The 24,793-nt window shown below is 34.1% G+C and overlaps 1 protein-coding gene and 1 long non-coding RNA gene across 2 annotated transcripts; both read left to right on the top strand.

Moving 5' to 3' along the window:
- Positions 1-1,595: 1,595 nt before the first annotated feature.
- On the top strand, positions 1,596-24,487 carry LOC132732793 (neural cell adhesion molecule 1-B-like; the record flags this gene model as incomplete). The annotated part of the gene is made up of 6 exons (XM_060719304.1): positions 1,596-1,895; positions 3,263-3,450; positions 4,398-4,452; positions 7,254-7,437; positions 23,697-23,839; positions 24,126-24,487. Coding segments are annotated over 6 exons (1,232 nt in total), but the record flags the coding sequence as incomplete, so codon positions are not given.
- Positions 20,817-22,963, top strand: LOC132732795 (uncharacterized). The gene is made up of 3 exons (XR_009626096.1): positions 20,817-21,534; positions 21,891-22,064; positions 22,414-22,963. It is a non-coding gene; the product is annotated as an uncharacterized LOC132732795 (long non-coding RNA).
- Positions 24,488-24,793: the final 306 nt, after the last annotated feature.

Below are 24,793 nucleotides of genomic sequence, written 5' to 3'. Positions count from 1 at the left end.
AAGAAAAGTATGTAATGCTGAAGAGAAAGTTTCAGCTATATCATTAGAGGTGAAAAAATTCCATTTTTTTTTTAGATCAATAGAACAGAGCCTAGTAAATGTTTCCCAATCTGCTTTCTTAAATTTAAAAGTTTGGCGTCCTTCATCTGGTATAGAGTCATTTGATGTAAGTAACAATGGATAATGATCACACATAATCCATAAAAAAGCATAAAATGACAAAATTGAAAATGTTGCAGGCTCGGTTTTTTTTAGCCTGTTCATGAACGGTACTGGGAAATTAAAGTTGCCGTCCACGCCCACTAATACAAGCAAGCAGAATTCAACGTTTAAACACAAAAATGATTTGAATTCGGAAACATCTACAGATGTGCTCATAGGACGGTCCTCGTGGTATTTTCAATTGAAATTTCATTTAATAAAAGCGGCGTAGGCCCCCGTAAAACATGGGTGCCTTAACAGAGAACAAGGGGGAACAAAAAAAAAGTTATTTTAAAAGGGGGTTTAGGGGTTGAACCCTCATCACAGAAATAATAAAAAAGACAATTTAAAAGCAGAAAACATATCCAAAGTCCAGTCAGATATATACGAAACCCATCACGAATCAGAAAAAACACGATAACAAGAATACCAATACAAAATATCAGTATTACAAAATTTAATTTTCAAACATTTTTTTTATTTTTTTCAAATTTTTTAACATAAGAATTTTTTTAAATTAAAAACTTTTACCTTTTAGGTTAATGTTAAATTGCAAAGACCAAAAATAAAAAAAAATTGAGCAAACAATATATGGGGGAAAACTGAGCCAAACTGTTACCAAATGAAGTCAAAAGCACCTGTGCCCGGGTTTTACTAAATAAAAGGAAATTTTTTAGCTTTTAAGCCAGAACTACGCCCCAGGGCACTATCCAACATCTAAAAGAAAAAAAATCCAAAACTTAAAAATTATAAACTTAAAATTTTATAAAAACCCCTTGTAAATGTATAAAAGGGAATTTGATAGAATGACTTTAAAATATACATTCTTAAAAATACTTTAACTTTTTCATAAAAAGTTAGTACACTTCTTTTTAAAATTTTTGATGTAATTTTTCTAGTATTTGGTTAAACTGAGTAAAAATTTTTTAGAAAAATTCGGGCCCTAAAAAATGTACATAGATAAAAAATAAATCGTATTATAAAACCCCAGGTTGTTTAAGTAAATTATTAGGTTAATAAAACGGAAGAATAATTTAAATAATTTTATGTTAAAAAGAAGGAGGAGAGCTAGGGATAAAAATTTTGGGATATGTCATTGGTAATTTTATTTGAGTAATTGTTAAAACAAAAAATTGGGTTTCATTAGTCTTTCCAAGTTTTAAAAACCCTGAAATGTAAATTTTCGTTTTTTTGGTAAAACAGCAGACCTGTAAAATTTCATTAAAAAATTTAAAAAAACATATTTTTTAAATTTTTATAAATCGATCATTTAATTCTGTCTAAATGACCTTTTAATTTCCATTGTATATTTAAATTTTCACGCACACATTCAAGTGAGGTTAAGGAAAATAGGAACTGTTTTGAATTATCTATTTTAATCATACAATTTCCAGTGTTGTGTACAGCTCAAGATATACAACAACAGACAGTAACAGCTGAAGATGATGTTACTTTACCATGCACATTTGCAACAGACTATCCAACATGGACTGGTCCAGAACTTCATAATGGATATACACAACAATATAACAATCACGGTCAGAGTAGCTTCCCAAACCCAAATGTTCCTGAACAGAAGAGGTTACGACTCGGTTGGGCCGATGATAAAAGTAGTTTGATTATACGTGATGTGATATTCAGTGACCGGGGACTCTATCAGTGTTCTCTTGTTAAAATAAATCTATCTATCAGAGGTATGTTCCAGTTGATAAAAAATATTTTATTGACTAGAAATAATGTTTTGATAAATTTTTCGATTTTTTATTCGTATTTTGTTTATTATTTAAAGTAAAGAGAAAATGTCTTAAATGACAAATACGACCATTACTGCATTTTGCATCGCAAATAGAAGTCCAGAAGTCCATGAACGAGTAAGTGGTTATAATTATAGTAAATATTACATTGCGAAACAATTGAATAATGTATATGATTCAAACGATGTGAATCATTATTGTCATTACTCATTATATTGTTAATCTTCCACGAGTCTCATTTCTCATGGTTTAAATGTTATCACAAATTATTCTACAGAGATAATACAGTCGATATGAAAAGTATTCATTTTCAGTGAGAATAAAAGTGTTCATTGGGTGTTGGATCGAGCTGCTCGGGAAGCCAACATTTTATTTTTTGTACTTTTTAATTATTTTGTCTATCTTAATTCGTTTTTTTTTTTGGGGGGGGGGGTTATGAATTAAGATAAAGTTACACATTTATATGTACTTTTTAATATTACATTATGAAAATATGGCATTTTTACAACATAAAAAGTTAATATTCCCAAATCAGGATGGTAAACCTCCCTTATTTTTGACATAGTTGTCCATAATTGTATCCAGATAAGTATTTGTTGCAAATATAAGGATGCCCCATTATCAAATAACAAATATGGTCAGTTTGAACCATCTCCGCTTTCTTTTTGATCAAATCTGACGTATACCTGTTTCAATTAACCAACTTTTTTCTAAAATGCTTCTACTTTTGCTTTTGTTTTCTTTGTCATTTCTAAACGCAAGAATGGGAGTAAATTAAAACTGTTCTTTCACTCACAATAACACACATATTTGTCTGATTGGTTGTTTTGTTTTGAGTTAATTACTGGTACACAAAAAATGCTGTGAAAATTGCCCCATATTCTTTCAACAGTATGGTTATGGATTTGTTAATCTTTTTAAGATTTCTGTCAACCGAGAGTAGAGATAAAAGCTATCAATAATTTACGTTTTTAAATGAACTTTGAAACACTGAAAATTATAATCAAATACCTTAAGTAACACCATATGCCACAAAATTTTAATATCATTTAATTTATCTACTTTAATTCTGAAATCATGATTATATATGCGTTTACATATACAATTCGTAACATTGTATGACAAAGGTTTTAAACTGTCGTATTTGTGGGAAAAATCTCAATGGAATATTTCTATTTTGTTTTGGTACATAACAATCATATGTTAGCAATACATTTCCAAAGTGATTTATGATTAATTTCGAAACAAGATACCTAAACTATGTCAACATGTCAATTTCTAATGTGAAGTTTTTTTCTATGTTCAAGTACCACCAAGATCTCCAATGATATCAAACACAGAGATATCAGCAGACGACACACTTATTATCAAAACATCTGAGTCACAAGAAACAAGCCTAGTTTGTACATCGTCTGGAGGTTATCCTCAACCACTGGTTCAATGGTACAGAGGAAACACCCCGGACGCAAACCCTTACCATCTCGTCACATCTCGAGTGGGGCATAATTATCAATTATGGATTGTATCCACAGGAGAAATTACTTAATTAGGTAGTTAACGACACAGACTATACGTTTTCACCTCAGGACAAGATGACGTTTTAGTTCTATCATGTTATTGCAGTCTTCAATTCCAGAAGCACCGTGCACGTACATATTTAACAACAACCTAGAGTGAATTGTATTTCTTATATTGTGAGTAGATTGAGTTGTAAATACTTGACTTCTCAATTGCTGAGATATAAAAAACTGATTTTTGACTCTGATTTAATCGAAGAATAATTAAAAGTGCTATAACTCTTATTTATTTATTTATTTATTTTATTATAATCATGACCCTTTAACGCTAGGAAAGCTAATTAATTCGATCATTAAATAAAATGCCAATTATTATATTATTATACATTGATTTTTCTGTGTCAGATTTTCCTTTTTGATTCATCGCGTGGCAGTTATGTAGTGTTTGACTGGTATATTTCTATGTACCATTATAGTCAAATATTAATTTAGTGATATTGTATTTATTATTTTCGAGAAAGAGAAATAATATTATATTCGGTTTGAATAATGTTTAATCTTTCAATTTACTGAACGTAAGAAAGCAACCTGGCTCACTATGTTCATTGCAAGTGTTTCTTGTTTTCAAAATGTTTGCATCATTAACGGACCTTATATCATTAAAGTTAAAAAACACAGTATTCACACCAACAAAGTGTAGCGAATAGCATTATCTCAGGTGTTACAGCGGCACCATATCAAGAGCGACGTAGTAAACGTGTACAACTACTAGGAGAGTAAGAATCACGGCTGCCACTATTATTATCTGGTCGTTAAACAGAATAAGAGCTATGATGATACAGTATATACGGACTGGTTGAACAGACGTTCATGTGCATGGTGAACATTAGACAAATTAACTTATACGAGATGGTATCTTTGTTAGTTCACTCATGATGATTTCAAGCTTGAAGAGACCAATGAGGACACAAACTGGTCCAGTGAGTTAAAGTGAACACACTGATTGTGTATTAACCTTAATAAACTCGGCTCCAAGCTGAATGAGAGCGAGCGATATCAATATTAGAGATAGACATTGTAAAGTTTTAGACCATTATATGTATAGTTTTTATTGAAACTGTTCGATATATAAACTGACTCCAATCAGATTGTTAATAAAGTTAATCAAAGATCAAATTAATATAAAAACATGCTTGTACCTTATCTTGGATCTATCCATGTCGTTCCAGACATCGCCTACATTGACCTTACCAGTACTGATGTATAGTAGGGATCGGATACACCATTTCTGAATTTGCAGATATTTTATGTATATGCAAAGCCTTCCTTTATTTAAGCATGGACCGTAAATGTTAGGATATCTCTCTTTTATATCATCATAACTATGATTTCACGTGAATAAAAGCGTTATATATAAAGTTTTTTTCAAGGTATAGGCAACTGTGTCAAATTATATTTTTGTCATTATATAATAGTATACTGGAAAGATTATATTTATTTAACGTCTCGGGATTAGTAAATATAATACAATGTACTCACATGGATATCGAAAATAAATTGTTAGAAAAATTACTTTTTAATATTATCAAATCTATATAAGAAATGAAAAAATTTCCCATTTATTGAAATATATAACTCGGTGACAGTTTTGTAAAATGACCATTCTAAATTCCCATAGAAATAAATCATGTAAATGCTTTCAATATAACGAGCTCTTTACAGAAGTCACATTAAGAATTAATGAATACACTCTTTTTAATAATATTATTCTGACATTCTATGAAACAGAATAATATATTTCAGAAAAATTGCAAATACATTTAAACCTGATACGTGGTTATACTTGAACATTATAAGCCAAATCTATCATGTTAACATAGGCCATAAAAGGAATATGCGGAAGTCAGATGGGCGAGATATACCGAACACGTGAAACGTATAACAGGTCACTTTATTAGATAACTTTGCGTGCCACAGTGCTTGCCTATTTTAATGTCCAATTAAATGAGTTTTGGAACACAATTAGGGTGCACCTTTACCTCCTTTATCTTGTTTATTATGTGTTATTTGCCGAAGCAACATCTTAGACGAAGATATATCCTTTTTTTTATATTGCAAGGTATTCGAATCAACGACACTTTTTTGAACATTTTCACATCTAATCGTTAATCAAAACGAAAATGCCATCGCGCCTTGCATATTAGTCCATTTCCATTTGTTCGTTAACGAGGATTACCAGACACCAGAAATTTGAGCATTCAGGATGCGTTGATCGGGTTGTTGGCGAATTATATTCCGGATTTTAGTAGACATTTTGCAAAATTCTTATAGTTGGTTTTATTTAACTATACTACAGGGCTGGGACATGGTTTACACAGGGCATTAAAGGTTGTCTGTCCTTGGTGAGAAGGTGAACGAACAGGGGGTGGTGGTGGATGGTATGGGGGGTAGTGGCGACTGTACTCGAGACTGTAATTGGTATGGCATATCAAACGATAGATCATCCTGGCTACCATCTAGCTCCCTGTAACTGAATTTTAAAAAAAAAATTTAACATTAAAAGACCTACATTAATTTTGAAATTGTTATTTATATTTTGGGATATTCAAGCAAAGTAGAATTTCAAAACAAGTTTTATCCAGTTAATTTACTTAAAGTCCAATATAAGTAAAACATTTGTAGATTTTTTTTTGAGAGATTGGAGCCATGACCAACATGTTTCTTATATACTAGGGCGGTTACGAATAGCCGTTCTATATTTTTATCTGAAATTATAATTATTCAATGTTATGTATAGAGTGAATGAATTAATTGTCGAGAATGCCGCGCGCAATTGTCTCTCCCTGAGCAGTGCACACACAACAGATAATAATAAGAACCAGAGCCCTGCCCCATCCTTATCCTGCCGAATTGGCATTAATAAAGGCATACCCAACAAGTTAAGGTGGTAGTAGCACTGAGCGATGGTGGTTCGAACATGATTCCAAGATTGTGTCCAGGCGTATGACTTCTTGCCCGTGTTGAGTGAGTATCAGTAACACGGAAGTGAGCAAAACACTTGATTAAAACAGCTTTAACAACTACGATTAGCGAAAACTCCCGGTTTTTGTTACACCCCTTGTACGGTTGTCCTAGAAACAATAATACCCGGAAATTAAGATTTTTGGTACAAACACAGAATTTGTAGAGGCGAAGCAAAACGGCGGAGCATAACAAAGTTGTCTGGTAACATAAAAGAAATGTAAATTGATATCAAAAAACATCGATTATTGTACACCACTAACTATTTCCTCACAAATCTGTTTACAACGTCTTAATATAATTATATTGCTATGCTTGGATGTTTTATTGACTGTTCTTTATTGCCATATTAAATGCAATTTACTCTATATCTAAGCAATGCAATCTGGATCACAATTATTTTTTAAGCATAAATGACAACTTATTTTTATCAACTTTGTGTCGACTTAACCAAGCAAAAGCATCCACAATTGGAATTTCCTAGCTTCTAAATAACGATACCTAGTCTATAGACAATTTTTACTGGCTAGATGCGAATTTCATTTATTTCATGAATGAAACTAATGCTAGAGGGTGCCCGAGTTTTCTTATAGGAACACTTGATAAATTTCCGGAGTCGATTCTCGGTCCTTAAATAAATTCGTATTCACAAGGCTAGTTATGTCGCTTTTGTTTTTGTCTTCTACTTCTAAACTGATTGTTATCCATCTCATGTGATAACATTCTTAAATTTATACCATAGCACCTATATGGTTTTCAGCCTTTCCAGTCATTGTCAGTTTAGATGCTAAAATTGCCAGCCGATTAAATAGAAATATAACTGTTGAAGTTGAATATTTTTCAAACATAGCAGGATCAGATGTGAAACTGTACAAAATTGTAAATGATGCAATGAAAGCAGTGACTTTATTGTCTGTGAATCCAGTTGAAATCAAAGTACCAGTGTTTTCACATTAATGTGACGCGCCCAGCGATTTTTGGCCCAATTGAGTTTTTAATCATTGTGAGAAAAACGCTTGTAAAGTCACGCGAGTTTTCATGTCTTAATTTTTAGGGTTTCCCTTCAAAACAGAGTATGCTTTTGAGAGTTGAAAGAATAAAAATAAACTAGAAAGACCATCAAAACAATACTTTTGTGGTGGAACAGTCGCGCACCTTCGTACACTTAGCTGTTCACCAAATAAACTTTCCCAAAATCTATATTTAAGAATAAATAACACCGTACCCTTGTGTAAACCTTAGAGAGTGCAGGTCAGGAGTAACAAACACATGATGTTCATCTACATTGTACAGTCCAGAATACTAACCTTACGATGGATGTTACTAGAAAGTATTTATATCTTGGAGGGTTTTCAAAAACTATAATTGAAATACACAAAGTAAGTATCTGGCCATCTTTTATTTTAATTTTTATGCTTATATATCTATGTTTCGATTGGAATACATTGCAATTATTTTTTCTGATATTTGAAAATAATGAAGATATTTAACTCCATAACCCGTATATTTACCTTTAAAAGAATGAAGAATATTAATGGGGAGCACATGAACTTGAACTGGGTTTATACTAATAAAAAACCATTATGGCCGTGTAACGTATGTAAAAAGTGACCTTGCCACCCCCATAAGAATAATGACCCCGCCGGATCATTAATTCATAATAGGGGAACAATAATGACCCCCTTTCTATAAAATATTTCTGACTCTCCTTTAGTAACAACTTGACCCCCAATTTTATCTTGTAAATATTTGACCCCCACACTTAGCTGTTAATAAACATATCTTACATATCAATTCAGTTATCTAAGTCGTGTTTTTCTAATTTGTTACATTTTATATTTGTGATTAGAGTTAGTTTAAGTTTATTTGCACTTTCACTGGAGACCGAGCTATGCATGTTACATATGAGCTGCAACGAAAATGATGCTGTGTCTACATACTATTAGTTACAATGAAATATAAGGATTAGCTATCCCATTTGATTATTCACTTATAAAATTATCAATCATAGGTGTAGGAGTACAAATAATACATTAAAAGGTGGCTTTAAAACAAGTAATAATGATATCAATTCTCAAAGACAAACATTGTTCGTGAACACTATTCATCTGACGTATATATAAATGCCTATTTGTTTTCATTTACTATGAGTGGAGGCAAGTTGCTTAAAAAACGGTAATGGTTCATTAAAATATGCAAGGACTTGTGGGAGTGAGCTTATATATTATGCATACATTGTTATAAGTGACATGACTTTACATTAAGTTATCCATTGATGTACACTGAGACGGTGAGATATATTTTTATGTTTATATTTGCAGCCTTGCATCAATTTCTAACAAATTAGATTTCAGTATTTGGATTTACCTTAATTCAGAAAAGACGCGCTTAGTTTCAAATCATCAAAGAGAAGAGAATATTAAACAACGTACACAGCGAGAACCGAATTAGCACTAGTTCTACGTAAAACGGCGTGTATATAATTTAAAGGTTGTGATAGCAGTTCAGTCTCACGGGACCTTAAGGCAGGTTGCGATGGAGACAGAGAAAGATTACAACAGCTGTACTAGAGTTATGTTAAAAAATGAGGAAGATATCTACGTTTCGTAAAAGAGACAGCATAGAATACATAAATAGAGGAAGTTAATTATCGTAAGAATATTGCTATTAACTCCTATATAGTTTATCTGATGACAGGGTTGTATATATAAAGAATATCACCAGCTCAATCAAAACGTCTGCACAAGTATTGTGTAAAGTTACAAGGAAGACATAATGACATCATTCAGAGCTAATAAGCAATTCGTACCAGAAATCACGAGGAGGACATTTTTAGGGGAAAAGCTAGTCCAACAACGTTAGGTTTTAGCGGACTAGAAGACTATTTTCAGCATTTTTTAAATATATTTATACACTTATCATAACACCTTTTGGTTCTTTTAAAATGTTGGGCTATTTATTTATAAATTACCCTTTTGTACTTTAGCAAAATTTAAGGCTAATTACCCAAGAAAAGGAGTATAAGTATAGGAGGAACAACAAGCGGATATTGTGTTTAGGTATCCGCGATTTTTCATTTTCCTTAAGATTAATATTTTGTATTTTTGGCTGTTCCAGAATTAAATGCATTCATTTGTTATATCATCTTTATATGTCCAATTTATTGTGGCATGATACGGTTAATTTTAGATTAATTTTTATAATTTAGATTTTACGATTAAGCTCGTTATATACATCAAGCCGTACCGTTGAATCCGACTCCGACAAGTAAATTACGGGAAGATATTAATATTCGTCGTAATAAAACGAACTCAGATTTCTCCGTTTTAATAAGAACGAACAATTAGTCCGTTGTTATTAAGATTGCCACGGGATTATGACGTAGGACCAACGGACCCAATCGAGAAGCGTAATACAACCGTTATCTAGGCAGGGGATTACCCATCAAAAGTTAATTTACATTAATTAATTCTTATAAAAACCAGTCATGTATTGTGATAAAACAAAGGCGATATCAGATGATATATTCGTATTACAAATCTTAAACATTAAGCCTCTAGATCTTTGTATCAGTATGATTAGAATTTTTTCGGAATTATACAATAACTAGTAAATATATTATGAGAAACAGTCCTTCGAAACGCAAAGTATTTTTATGGTTTTCGCTGACAAAACACATTATCTGGAAAAAAGGTAACAGAATATATAATTAATGCGGATAAACGTGTTATATAAATGTGAATTAATATAGATGGATGAACAGGATTTGGATCATTCCAATATGATTAGATTAAAAATAAAATATTAAGTGTTTATGTCTATATATTGTCCGCTTTTTCATGCATTTATAGGAGTTAATATGTATAGGAATAGATCATGAGTACCAGTTGGATGTGAGATTTGATCAAACTCGCTTCAAAGCTCGTTGATAAATCTCACATCCAACGGTAACGAGCGTCTAATCTGACTTGACCACAGGTAGTTTCCTTATGTTTTAAAAGAGGTGAAAGAATTTAACATTTAAACGAATTTATTTCGTCTTTTCACAAACAATTACATAGGGATATCCAATTTTTCCTTATTCATTATTTTGGCCTTATTGTATCCAAATTGCAGAGGCAAAATGGCCAATAATTCATGATTTCTTGGTGAGAATCGAATAAGTTAACTGAATACAACATTATTTATATAGTGAGAGATGTATTGGTATTATGTGACATTCCTTTATAAAAATTATCTAATCACGGGAGATATTGGCAACATGACGGTGCGTTTTGAGATGCGTCAGACAGGGAGTCTTTCATAAATCAAGATTTCTATCGAATATGAATTGACTTATAAGGTTAATAAGTTTTGATTTTTATACTATACGTCAGGGGACGGTTAGTAATGAAAAGACAGGTCGGTGAATACGTGCAAGGATAGTAGAGTATTACATAATTAAACAAGTGAGGATGCGACATATATTTGGCAGGGTTGAACAGTTATGTTTAGTTATTAACGGATTAGTTCCACATAGGTTACTAAATGAGTTTAAATATGTTTTGCTGCAATTTGTTTATCAGATGAATAGAAATCAATCGACTCAAGGAGTTTATACTGGAAACGGGAGTGTATTTCGAAGAAAGTATGTAAACTACACAGACGATACATATATTACAGTACTTGCGTTCATACTTCAATCTTGTCAGAATTAGCGAGAACCCTGAAGACAGCAAAGGATTAAGTCCCAACTGCGAGACATCACTTACTATAGTTTCCCACCGAGGCCTTTCAAAGCAAGTGGGCATGGACATTATAGGTCATCTACCTTAAGAGGAACCATGCTTTAATACGGAAGGGTAAGTTTTGTCTGTCCGGTTATGAGTTGGTGACTAACTGTGGTCTGATTGGTAGACCCCGCTGGTTGACTGATCGTAGACAAATGATATGTCGGGGCACTCTTGCTCAGGTGCCCGGGCGGATAGGTCGGATGTTTGTCACTATGAGGGCAAAATAAGATTGTCAAGGAAACTTTTTTTACGCGGGCGGATTTTCAACGCATAAGAGGGCATGTTTTAGGCGGCCAGAAAGGCCCCCCTTTCGCCGCATAAGAACCCAATATACATTTACTAGATTTATCACTTTCTATGAGAGTACAACAAGACCAGGATCTAGTTTTCATCGTACTCATCTCTCTTTCCCCTGAAAAGTCTTAAGTTAGGAAGTTGATCATTCACCATTCTTCTCAAGTGGAGGACATGTTGTTTTATCTTCACCTATAAGGCATTTATAAACAACATTTGGGATAAAAACATTGATACAGCAAACTACTCCTGAACACCCCGCTTGGTGGATTTCGTTCAAACTTTCACAGATGATCAACCTTAATGTGTAGATGATCGTAAAGATCAGGAATTTTGGCTGTGATTGGTTTTAGCAAAATTATGGCCTTTTGATGTTTTATTCACTAAACATTATATGGAGTGCAGATAAAAATTGAGTGGGATACCTGCAATAACTTCTCCTAACACAGCTTGGGAGATTTTGTTAAAAACTTTCAACACCCAGAGGTCAGGGATGATCAACCTTAATATGTTTGATGATCCGGTAAAAGACGGAATTTTGCTGCGTTTTAGTCTTAACAGAATTATGGGCCCTTTGTTGTGTTAAGTTCACTAATACATTCATATAAGAGGAATTGATTATTGTGTGACAAAGTAATACACTTTTTGTAGGTGGTAATATATAATTTCATGTATTAATTGTGACATTATTTGAACACCAACAAGCTTATGTGCTGTGACCTGATGGTTCAAGAACAAATTCAATTATGAACGATAACCTTGACTCTGATGACTCCTTGAACGTTCAAATTTAAGGGCCTCATAAGGCCCATCTTGTTGTTTGGAGTGGCTGGCCACTCAATTTATCTGAGTGACTAAACGTAAGCTACAAGAAATTATATATTCTCATTCCAGTTAAATTATACATAAGGAATTAGTGAACTGTTTTCCTTAAAGCTTTATTTAAACAGATTTGTCGTAATGATCCAATAAGCATTATAAGGCGAAAACACAATATTCTTTTACCCGCCCAGTCCCTCCTTATTCTTTTTACCCAATTATGATTTACATGTAGAAGGTATAAAAGTAGGAGTGTTTCTTTTACGCTTTATTGTTCGACCATTCATAAATTTCACGACAAATGTTAAACCCATTTAACAATACAAACAATGGAAGAAGCCTTTACTAGGCGATTATTAAAGTTTGAAATTTGTCTCCCAAATGTTGTGAGACTAACTATTGCCCTATTCCTACGTTATTGACGTTTTTCTTTCATTCTTATTAGGTGTGAATAGCACACACACCTTTTTAAAGTAAGACAACCTTGACAATGCGCTATTAAGGTTTTCAAATTTATTTAATATGGTGTAGAAGATGTCAATTATATATCATCCATGTACAGGGGGGGGCACCAGTAGTGCATAATGTGATTATCATAATCTAGTTGATATTTGCAGCTTGCTAATGTATCACTCCGCATTTAAAGGTGGGTCACCACTCATATGATGCAGGAATAAGCAAAATCACCAGCAATATAAACGAGTTCCGACGCACCTGTTATGCGGCAACAACCGATATGCGGCACCACAGGGCATGATTATATGTTTATGACCCCCGCTACACTAATAACACTATTTATGACTGGGTCATAAATAACTAATGATGGGTTCATAATATATACCGGGGGGTCATAATAATGTGACCGGGGGTCATAATATTACGACTCCTCCACACATAGGAAAATGAGTCTCACACAAAACCACTATATGAGGGTTATTTTCTGTGTGAGGCAGAGTCATAATATTGTGCCCCCGGTCATAAACTGTGACTGGGGGTAATAATTTTACAACTCCCCTACACATAGAAAACGCCATTCACATAGTACAAACGGTTGCACTGCTCATTTTTAGTCACTTTTATGCATAAAAGTAATGATGCGACTCATATTTCTATAAGGATCAGTTTGCTAAGTTACAATATACTTATATTGTTAAACTCACCATGTCCAGTCTTCACGTGGTTTGATGGTGAAGTTAATGCTAAATGATGGTGGAAAACAACCTACTGGGTATTTCACCTCTGTACCACCGTACTCATTTGAAACGTTGTAATACATTGTGAGATTTTTAGTTACTGGAGCGGTAGAGACGTATCGGTAATGCACCTGTTGAGTGGTGGTAAACTGAAATAGATTTTACGCAGTTTACTATTAGTTACAAGCAAAGCGACCGCCAATGTGAAACAGGGCCATGTGCGAAAGCAACTGCATTTCTTTTTAAGCACTGTAAATATATGTCCTATTTTTACAGGAAAACCATAGTTTATTAAGTTAAATTTTGATAGTTCTGTATTTTTACGGAAAAACCATAGTTTATTAAATTAAATTTTGATAGTTCTGTAACTTAAACGCCGTCGACGGTTGCCAGCTGATATGTCAATGTACCAGCTGTTTATGACCTGTCAGTCAAATATGATCAGGCTTATTAGTCCCCTACCGGTGTAATCGGAGAGAACTATAGGAATGCCCTCCGTCAGTCTGTCCGTCCGTCCGTCTGTCCGTCCGTCCGAAAATCTGGATCCCGCGATATCTCCAAAATACTTAGAATTTTTTCATGAAACTTGGAATAGTGATAAAAGGCAATATGGAGATTATGCACGTCTTTTTATTTATTTTTTTTTTTCGTTTTTGCGTCCGTCTGTCTGTCTGCTTTAAAAAACATTCAACACATCTTGAACCTAACTGGATCCCACTATATCTCCAAAAGTACATTGAATTTTTTTATGGAACTCCCCTACCGGTGTAACCGAGATAGAATTGCCCTCCGTCCGTCTGTCCCGTCTGTCCGTCCTTCCAAGTTTTGTTTCCGGGCTATTTCTTGAAGACTATTGGCCAGATTTCAATTAATTTTTTTTAAGAGTTATAGCATTTGACTAGCAATTTGCAATTTTCAAGCGAAATGAATGGGGGAATTTTTTCTTAAAGTAGTTTGTATAGAACATATCAACTGTAAACTTGAGAAAGATATTATTAAGAAACAGAGTAGTGCTTTTTTTATTTTCCTTCCATTTTTGTCGAGCCCACCTTCGGTGAACTCGACCCTTAGTCGCCAGTTTTTGATGTTCGCTATATGTGCGTGCATGTGTCCGTCCTGATTTTTACGGACCATAACTCCAATTTGAATGAAAATGGAGGAATTTCTGTAAAAACTTCACACAAGTGATCACCTCCATGAGTTCTAGTTCTGCGCGCATGAACTGGGTTTATGGGTCAAAGGTAAAGGTCTTCTTAGAGATCACTGATAAATGCTTGTGCAGGGCATATCTGGTAACTGCATGAAGAGATTTTTTTACTATAACTTCACACAAATGTTAACTACCATGAGATCTAGTGTCGCACGCATCAACCAGGTCTCCAGTTAAAGGTAAAGATAACAGAGGTCATTAGAAGTGCTTTTCTAGAGGATATCCTATATGCATGAGGGAATTTTTATGCAACAACATCTTAAAACTGCGATGCTGGCCCGTAGACATGCAGAATGAAATTCTAGTTTCTATGCAAATTCAAACTTGAAAAGAAACATCTATCGGCTGGGGATATACTAGTATTGTCTTTGACAATGCATCGTTGATTAAAATAAGTATTGTAAAATGCTTTACATTTATACATTTCAGGAAACAAGTTCATTGTCGTTATAACAGAATATTTGACAAAATGGGTAGAGGCAGAAGGGATTCCAGACAAGTCATCTGAAACTGTACTATCAGTATTCACGAAGTTTGTCACGACACATGGTTGCCCCAGCGTATTAATAACGGATCAGGGGAGAGAATTCTGCAACGACTTGAATGAAAAGTTTTGCAAGCAGTTTGGGATAGAACATAGAATTGCATCAGCATATCACCCACAAACAGGAGGACATACTGAAAGATTTAACAGGACTTTGTGCGATATGCTTGTGCACAGTGTAGATTTGTCGCAGAAAAATTGGGACATTAAGTTACCATACGTACTGTTTGCCTATAGAACGTCTAAACATGAGTCGACGAAACAAACACCATTCTATCTTGTGTTTGGAAGGCACGCACGCTTACCAATAGAACTAGACTTAGCAATGCAATCGGATGATAACCAAGACTCTGAATTGTCACTAAAGGAAAGAATAGACTCGTTCATTAAACTGTCGTGCAACAGAAAAATCCAATATTAAAACGGCACAATCGAAGCAGAAGAAATATTACGATTCTTCACTACACAAGACGATACAGCAGGTTTTGAAGTCGGCGACCAAGTCCTTCTTCATAACACCAGAAAATTGACGAGAAAAGGAGGGAAATTGGGTCTTAAATGGAAAGGACCATTCAAAATAACAAAAGTAACTAAAAAAGGCACTTATTTCCTAGAAGGAATGAAAACAAGTGTAAGTGGGAACAGACTGAATCGTTATAGGCAGAGTAATGACGATGCTGCTACAGATAACACAGAAAAGCGACCAACTGAAGGTCCAAAAGATGACCACAGTCTAATAAACAAAGAAACAGGAACCCAAGCAAACGAGAAAGCGTTTGAAAGACCTGCAAAAAGAAACGATAAATCTGACGACTGCAATCTCCCTCCAAAAAAGAGAAGAGTATCGCGAGAAGATGTTGCAACACAACCTACCAATTCTACAGAATCTACTAATCAAGAACCCCAACCATTTCAATTCAGACCATCTAATCAAGAATGGCAGGATCAAATCTCGTGTGTATTTAAGTCGACAGTAAAAAACACGTATGCATCCGGTCCAGACAAATATATACGACGGGACGCCAAACCTACTAAAACTGTAAACACGCGTTGGGATGGCAATTGTTTGTTTAGAACATTCAGTTATTTAGTTTTTGGCGTACAAACACACCATAGCTTGATAAGGCAAGCGATTGTTGACTTCATGAAAGAAAACGAAACACTAATATAAGGCATTACACGTGATTCGGTTTCCAGATATCTAGACACGTCAATGATGGCCTCCGAAAACACTTGGGGAACAGAAGTGGAGATATTTGCTTTTGCAACTCTCACCAGAAGCGTTGTGTATGTTTATTCACAGTATGGCAATAAGGAACAGTGGCGTTGGTTAGAATACAAACCGTTAGGCCTCATTGGTGGTAATTTAAGGGGTCGAGCAGTGTACATTCAGAATACCAGCGACCATTTTGTCCCGGTGCTAGAGGTAAATGGCGAAGAGTTCTCAAGAAAGCCATACAAACGAATTCGAAACCACATTCCAGAAAGATACCACGCCCTTATAAGTCATGACCTATTAGATGCTGCTGTAGTGAATTGTTACGCAGACGAAGCCTTGCTATTAAAACTTGACAAAAGTGTAAATACTGTATATGTGAAGGCTTTTACTAACACGCCTTACAATGTAGATGGGCTGCGTGGGTATCTGACGTGGTGGATGCAAATATTTTCAATATAGTATGTGACTGGAGCGATGTCGAAAACAAACTTAATTGATAAGTGACATGTGCAAGAATAAATCAACAAATCAGTGGAGAACGATACAATTTATGCTAAAGTTGGTTTAAAATATTGCATCTGATGAGCATAACAATGCGTGCTAAATATACCTTGTGTGATTTACTAACTAAAATAATAGCTTAAGATATAATTAAACAGATGTGACATGTAGTTTTACCAAAGCACAGGTCAACACCCTGGGACATTTTGTTGGACTTGCCTCTATCTATATTCCATACAGTTTTAAACAAAGAGTCCTTTCGTTTATGAGTTGTCCTTATTATATACCGAACAACACTCCCGAACCACGGATATATAGGATCTCAAATGAGTTGTCATATGATATAAGATTTTATTAAACGAGCTCAAGAAAATGTTATATAGCGAGCCTCGGGCGAGCTTTATAACATTTTCTTGAACGAGTTGAATAAAATATTATATTTTTGACAAAGAATGTGAGATTCGTTTTATCACATGACTTAAAACATAAAAATAAAACATATAAAATAAACCCTTTTTACCGCTATGAATACGCACGCTTTTCACGCCTTTTTTCTATATGGAATGTATTGGCGGAAATGAGTCACGTCAAAGTTATATTACACGTGTTAAATATAAAGAAATTCGTAATGATTATATTACATGAAAAACAAGCGATTTCATGTGATAAAATCAGATCTAGCAAATTCAACGATAATGCTACCAAGACCCGTATCTATATTCACACAAAAGTAAAAACACTCTAGAGGCCACATTTTTATACGAATCTTTATAAAATTTGGTCAGAATGCTAGTTAATTCGAGTGAGTTTAAAACTGAGTCATGTTAGGTCAAAATTAGAAGTATGTCCGTCCGTCTGTCCGTTTGTCCGTCCGTCCGTCTGTCTGTCTTCCGGTAAAGTCAAACACCCCTGAGGACGTACACATGGTTGCGCTTCAAAATCGCAAGAAGGTTTAAAGAGTAGTTTAAAAAGATTTAAAAGAATGTTTAAAAGGGTTAACTAGAAATACATTCTGCATGCCCACGGGCAGAATGTCGAGCCCGCTTTGTAGGTTTAAATTTTCACAGAAAGATTCATAAGAGACATTTGTGAAGATGAAAGAATGATAATGACCTTGACTTTTGATATTGTGACCCCAAAAACAATAGGGGTCATTTACTCAATATGGGTGATCATCCTATCAGGTTTGGCAGCTGAAGGTTGAACAATAATTAAGTTATTGAGCGGAAACCGTTTTCAGTTTTAAGGTCTATGTAACCTTCAACTTGTTATTTGACATTTGACCTCTAAGTGTGACCTTGACCTTTGCCACAGAGACCTAAATTTTTCGCGCGACACACCGCCTTGCCATTGAGAACATTTATGCCAAATTATATTAAAATCCCTCCATCCATATAGAAGTTATGCTCCGGACACGGATTTTGCGCCGACTCCAAGTGTGACCTTGACCGTTGACAAGCGGATCTGTGTGTTGTGCGCGCACGTCTTCTCATTAAGGTTAAAATATATCTCAAGTTAATGTTGAATTCCTTCAAAAAATGAGCGAGATATAGGCCGGACAAATCCGCATTATTTGACCTCTAAGTGTGACCTTGACCTTTGACGCAGAGACCTAAATTTTTCGCGCGACACACCGCCTTGCTATGGAGCACATTTATGCCAAATTATATTAAAATCCTTCCATCCATATAGAAGATATGCTCAAGAAACGGATTTTGCGCCGACCCCTAAGTGTGACCTTGACCTTTGACGAGCGGATCTGGGTGTTATGCGCGACACGTCTTCTCATTAAGGTAAACATACATCTCAAATTATTTTGAATTCCTTCAGAAAATGAGCGAGATATAGGCTGGACAAATCCGGACGGACGGACGGACGCACATACACCGAACCAAACTGCCAAAAGTGGCGACAAAGTCGAGCTCACCGCAAGCGGGCTGTACAACTAAGGCGAGACATGTTCAATGCTAGATATAGCTGCACTGAACTGCTCAGGGGTAGGGAGGAGGGCAACAGTAAGTGGTATGTTATTCAAATGGTACGTATAAGAGGTTGCTATCATTAACCTGTAACTCTAAGTGTGACCTTGACCTTTGACGCAGAGACCTTAATTTTTCGCGCGACACACCGCCTTGCTATGGAGCACATTAATGCCAAATTATATTAAAATCCTTCCATCCATATAGAAGATATGCCCGAGAAACGGATTTTGCGCCGACCCGTAAGTGTGACCTTGACTTTTGACGAGCGGATCTGGGTGTTGAGCGCGACACGTCTTCTCATTAAGGTAAACATACATCTCAAGTTATTTTGAATTCCTTCAAAAAATGAGCGAGATATAGGCCGGACAATTCCGGACGGACGGAAGTACGCACATACACCGAACCAAACTGCAAAAAGTGGCGACAAAGTCGAGCTCACCGCAAGCGGGCTGTACAACTAAGGCGAGACATGTTCAATGCTAGATATAGCTGCACTGAACTGCTCAGGGGTAGGGAGGAGGGCAACAGTAAGTGGTATGTTGTTCCAATGGTACACAGTCCTGGGGAAGAAAGAAAATTTATGATAATAAGAGGTTGCTGTAATTAACCTGTAACTCAGATCTTTTGCATGAATTGCTTATCCTTTTTGTGCTAAATGATTTCTAAAACCATTTTTCGAATGGTCATGAAAAGAAAACAGGGATAATATTTTTAAGTTATTCATCATTGCTAGTTCCATTAGTTTAACTGTGTGGGACGTTTACTCACTATTCAACTTTGATGACTACGAAAATGATTCAAACCACTAACAAACACTTGTCACTTACAGTGCACTTACAGTGATTCTGCTTGCATAATTAATAATTATTTGATTTCAATCGCAGAGAGGTTTATATAGTTGACTCCTAATCCAGTTGCCCAGATTCGATTCCCAGGCTAGGACGCTATCGAAGTATGTTACATCAGATCAGGATTAGACGAGTTCTGGTAAGAAGTCCAACGATACTAGATTGAAATCCAGCCACCCTCGCCCCCTGAAAACTAGCTAGTTCTGTGATTATAAATATTTTTGATGATTGATATTCAAACAGGCCGTAAATTACAACAAGTAGTTGCGTATTTTGTTGATGGAACGTTCCTATGCAGTCCATCGCCTATGTTTTAAATGATAAACTGAGCAGCGCACAGTTTGTATGCCTGTCACCCATACACGACCCTGGTAGGCGTCGAACTCACAACGGTGAGGGGCAAGTGATTCTCAGTCGGAGACTTTAACCATTTTTTCTTTCCACACAACCTAGTGGTAATCCCTGAAGCTTGGATCAATTCCATCTAACTGCGGTAAAAAAAAAAAGCGTGCAGTATGGACGCATGCACGGACGGGTGCCATCACTCCTCCGATGTCTATGGATGAAGATAATTATGTTGTGTAAGAGTACCTTAGATAGGTTAGGTCAAGGTTTGGATTGGGGGGTCCTTATTCTATAGGGGGTCACATTTCTACGTGAGGGGTCATTTTTCTACGTGTGAGGAGTCATAATATAATGACCCCCCAGTCATAATATAATGACCGCGGAGTCAATACTTTATATAAAATAATGACCGGGGGGTCATTATTTTATATAAAATAATGACCGGGGGGTCATTATTCTATGGGGGTCACTTTACAACGTTACACCGGCATCTAGGTCAGCTCATGACAGACATATTTTTTTGGGATACATTAAAAGAAAAATGAAAACATAAGTTGGCACTTCATTTTTGTTTACACATCACTATGACAAAAAGTGTAACTGGACACATAACATATTTTGCAATTTGTTTACAATGAATGAGCTTGACATAGATCTACATCAAGTAGATTTATACTGAGTGTATAAAATATTTCTAAAAAAGGAAATATATGACAAGGCTTCAGTACAGTATTGTAATTATTGACAAATGAATTTCTATTACAATTCAAGATCAATTTAGTAAAGGAAATGTTATCCCTGTACTGCATGCTGCTTTTGAAATACAATGAATATATCTGGTACTGTGATTGAAGATGTGACCATAGATAAATATTAAAATGCATTTATTTTTATTAGCCCTTTGCCTTTGGTAGTATCTACAATAAATCATATTATATTCACATTACTAATACCACATAGCATATTCTACCAGCAGGGTTTCCGTTAAATTCCAAACATTGGCAGTCAAAGACTGCAAACTGTATATAATTGGAAGTCACTTTGTAGGTAAAGAATGAAAAGCATTACATTTTGGAAGCCAAAATCAAGATGTAAATGATTCCCAAACTTTAATAACAGAAGCCCTGCTACCAGGATATTTTTAACATTTATGAGCCAGCACTTTTTGCTGATGAAATATTTTGTGTTGTTGTTTTAGGTCTGACAGCCAATTGAACATACATTTAAGATCTTCAACATAGTTCATCAGAGTTTTGAAGTAGATAATATGATTATCCAGCATGTTGGAGCCATATTCTTCAAGGAAATGTACTTGTAAGTGTTTTGATACTTGGTTTAAAGATCAAATGATTTACTATGAATGTAATCTTTGTATACATATGTAAACAATCATCATAAACTGACCATTCTCAACCCTTTTTATCAAATAATGGTATTGATAAATTTCCTGAAATGCAGTTGAAAGTAATGCAACTTATTTGCAATTTAGCATTTTATATATGAAGTTAGATGAGATTTTAAATATATTGTTTTAAAATTACATTACTCTCAGTCTGTACAGTAACATGAACTAAATTTTAAGTTTATATTTAAAAATAATGCTGTATTGTTTTATGCAAATACTCTGTCAATAATGCTAAGCTCTTAAAGTATATATACATAATTTTCAGAAGACATAGATAGTTCACCTATTTGCTGATGAATATACTAAACTATTGTTGGAATGGAGGCACAATGTGTGACATAGTTCTATGCCCTATTGAGCACCGGGGTTATGGAGTAAAAAAGACAATCACTTGTATCAACGGTACTGTATTGGTCATGATAAAAAACACTTCAATTGGGTAAGCATGTATATTTATGCAATATTCCACATTCTCTTTACTTTTGAAATAAAGAGTGTGGTGTTCCAACCACAATACATGCACATATGTAGATTTAGATTATTTTAGTCATGTTCAAGATGAATGTTACTGCCACTTGTACATGCTATATAGACTGTTATATATTTAACACAAGACCTTACATGATGAACAAGACATTATATGAACCCAATAGCTGTGCAACACTATACAACAATTTACTTATAGTTCATTTCTGTTCAGTCAAATATCATATACACTATATTGTAGTTAAATCATCATATACACTATATTGTTTCATTTATACTTATTCAGGTTTTTGTTATTTCAGGATGGCATGTGAGAAGTCAATGACTTGTCTATGTTTGACAGTATACCAAAAGTGAATTACATTCTCATAGACTTTGTCTTTAGAAGTATCCCTGAAAAAGCTGAATAATACAGTGGCAGGTGTTACAGTATTTTTACTTAATTGTGAAACAAGTTTTATATATGAATCACTTTTTGCTTACAAAAACTGAAGACATATGAGGAGACATAGTTGCTATTACCCTGTTTGGGTCAAACCCTCAACATGGGGTTGCAAGACTTTAATTCAAGGACATAAGTGAACTCTCATTTGTGACTTTCCATGTGATTGCTAGAGTCTGTTATTGTAATTGTTTTAAATTAATTGAAATTATTTCAATTTAAAAATATACTAATATGTTATTCATATTATACAATTTAATTAAAACACACTGATCAGAATATGATTACACTGTCAATATCTGTAACTGAAAATTTAGTCAGGAACATAACTAGTGCAAGCCCTTTCTATTTATTTTTTTGGTTAAAATTCTGAAAGACTTTTGAAGTTATTGTGAAAAGGAATATTTTTTTATAAAATGCAATTATTTTAAATCATTCAGTTATTTTTGCATTTTTTGTTACCATGGCAACCAAAATACACCGTTTTTGCAATCAGTGCATTAAAGAATATTTGTTTTGCATTGGATTCATATTGTATATGCTATCATGTTATAGATGTGTATTTTAAAGTTGACTAACTTAAGTTATGTTATTAACCTTAATCATGGAAAAGTTACTGTAATTCTGAGTATTTAATTCTTATGTTTAAAGTTAATATCAATAACTATTAAAGGGTAAAATGAAAAATCCTTTTTATTTTCTGAAAAGTCTTTAATATTGTTGTCTTTTAATATAATATATGCATTAATTTGGTGATGAATTAATCATGTTAAGTGCAAAAATATTGCATTTGATGATTTTTTTATATTTTTGTTGCCATGGCAACCGATTTTTTTTTAAAACAAACGATTGTTTTTATATCAAGATATTACATATATTACACTAAGATGAATGATCACTTAATTTTTTATTTTATTTTATTGTGTATAACAATAGAATTATTTATAATTTGCATATACCAATAAAAGTTAAAAATGTAATTTTTGTTGTTATGGTGATGTTATACAAATTCGAATATTTCATAAAATATCAAGTATTTTTTAAAATTAATTGTTTCCAGCTATTCAGCAGATGTTGTTCTACCACAAACTAGTCATAACTCATTTTCGCCCAAATATCACATTTGGGCCAAAAATCGCTGAGCTTGTCACATTTAATCAAAGCAAAAGGAACAAGAGCTTATTTTACTGTTCAGATAAAATCCGAGGAAGATTATGGATTCTATTATGTCGTTGTATCAAACATTATAGGATCCAGTAACAAATCGTTTGAAATAATACCGACAAGTAAGTCATTTATTATTAATAAGAAGATAATTTACATTTTATAGCAACATTGTACTTGTTAAACGTTGTTTTAGGGAAATTTCGATTGTACACGATATAAAAAATATTTTATATGTTTTACAATGCAAGGTTGTTGTGTTTGACTATTTCTGTGAATAGGAACGTCATAGCTGTGCATTTTGTTAACAGACAATGACACAATGACAGACACTGATTTAATAAATCAACATTTGTTGATGTGAACAAGTTGTGCTTATTTCCGTTTGTCAAAATGTATTCATTTTAGAGCCGCCAGTTTCACCTAGTGATTTTACAATAGACTATATTCAGCATAACAAGGCCCGTTTGTCGTGGAGGCGTGGATACAATGGAGGATTGACACAAACATTCGTCATACAACTAGGAACAGATGAAAAATGGAATGACGTAGAAGTGTTTGACAGAAATACAGAAGACAGAGACCGTATTTCCACAATCTTGACAGATCTTTTTGATTCAACAACATACTTTGTTCGACTATATGCATATAACGAGGAGGGAAATAGCCCTTTGTCGGAAACTCTTTATTTTACCACTTCTCCAATCAAAGGTAACAATTTTAAATTGCCATCGTTGTCATCAACACCGACCTTTCATGTCAACATTTAAACAAACCAAACTATCATTGGTTACTAGAGTTTTTAAAACATGTCCAGTTGAGTATGCAGGTATTGTACATTGAAATTTGTTTGTGTTTCTTTGCAATCTTATCTTACTACGTTTGATCAGTGTTTTTCATTTATATTATATGTTTTTCATTTCCCTAAGAAATAAATCTGTTGGCTGTGCATTTATTTAAATAAACTTTTCTATTTAACTTGGTATTCAGTGAAAACTACAGTTGAGACAAACAACACTGCGATGCTTATAATAGGAACAGTTCTTGGAATAATCATAGTTGCTATGGTGGTATTT

The sequence above is a fragment of the Ruditapes philippinarum genome, unplaced genomic scaffold (assembly GCF_026571515.1).
Source record: "Ruditapes philippinarum isolate M1 unplaced genomic scaffold, ASM2657151v2 ctg963_1_1_1_1, whole genome shotgun sequence".
Lineage (NCBI taxonomy): Eukaryota > Metazoa > Mollusca > Bivalvia > Venerida > Veneridae > Ruditapes > Ruditapes philippinarum.
This window is presented reverse-complemented; position numbering and strand designations above follow the sequence as displayed.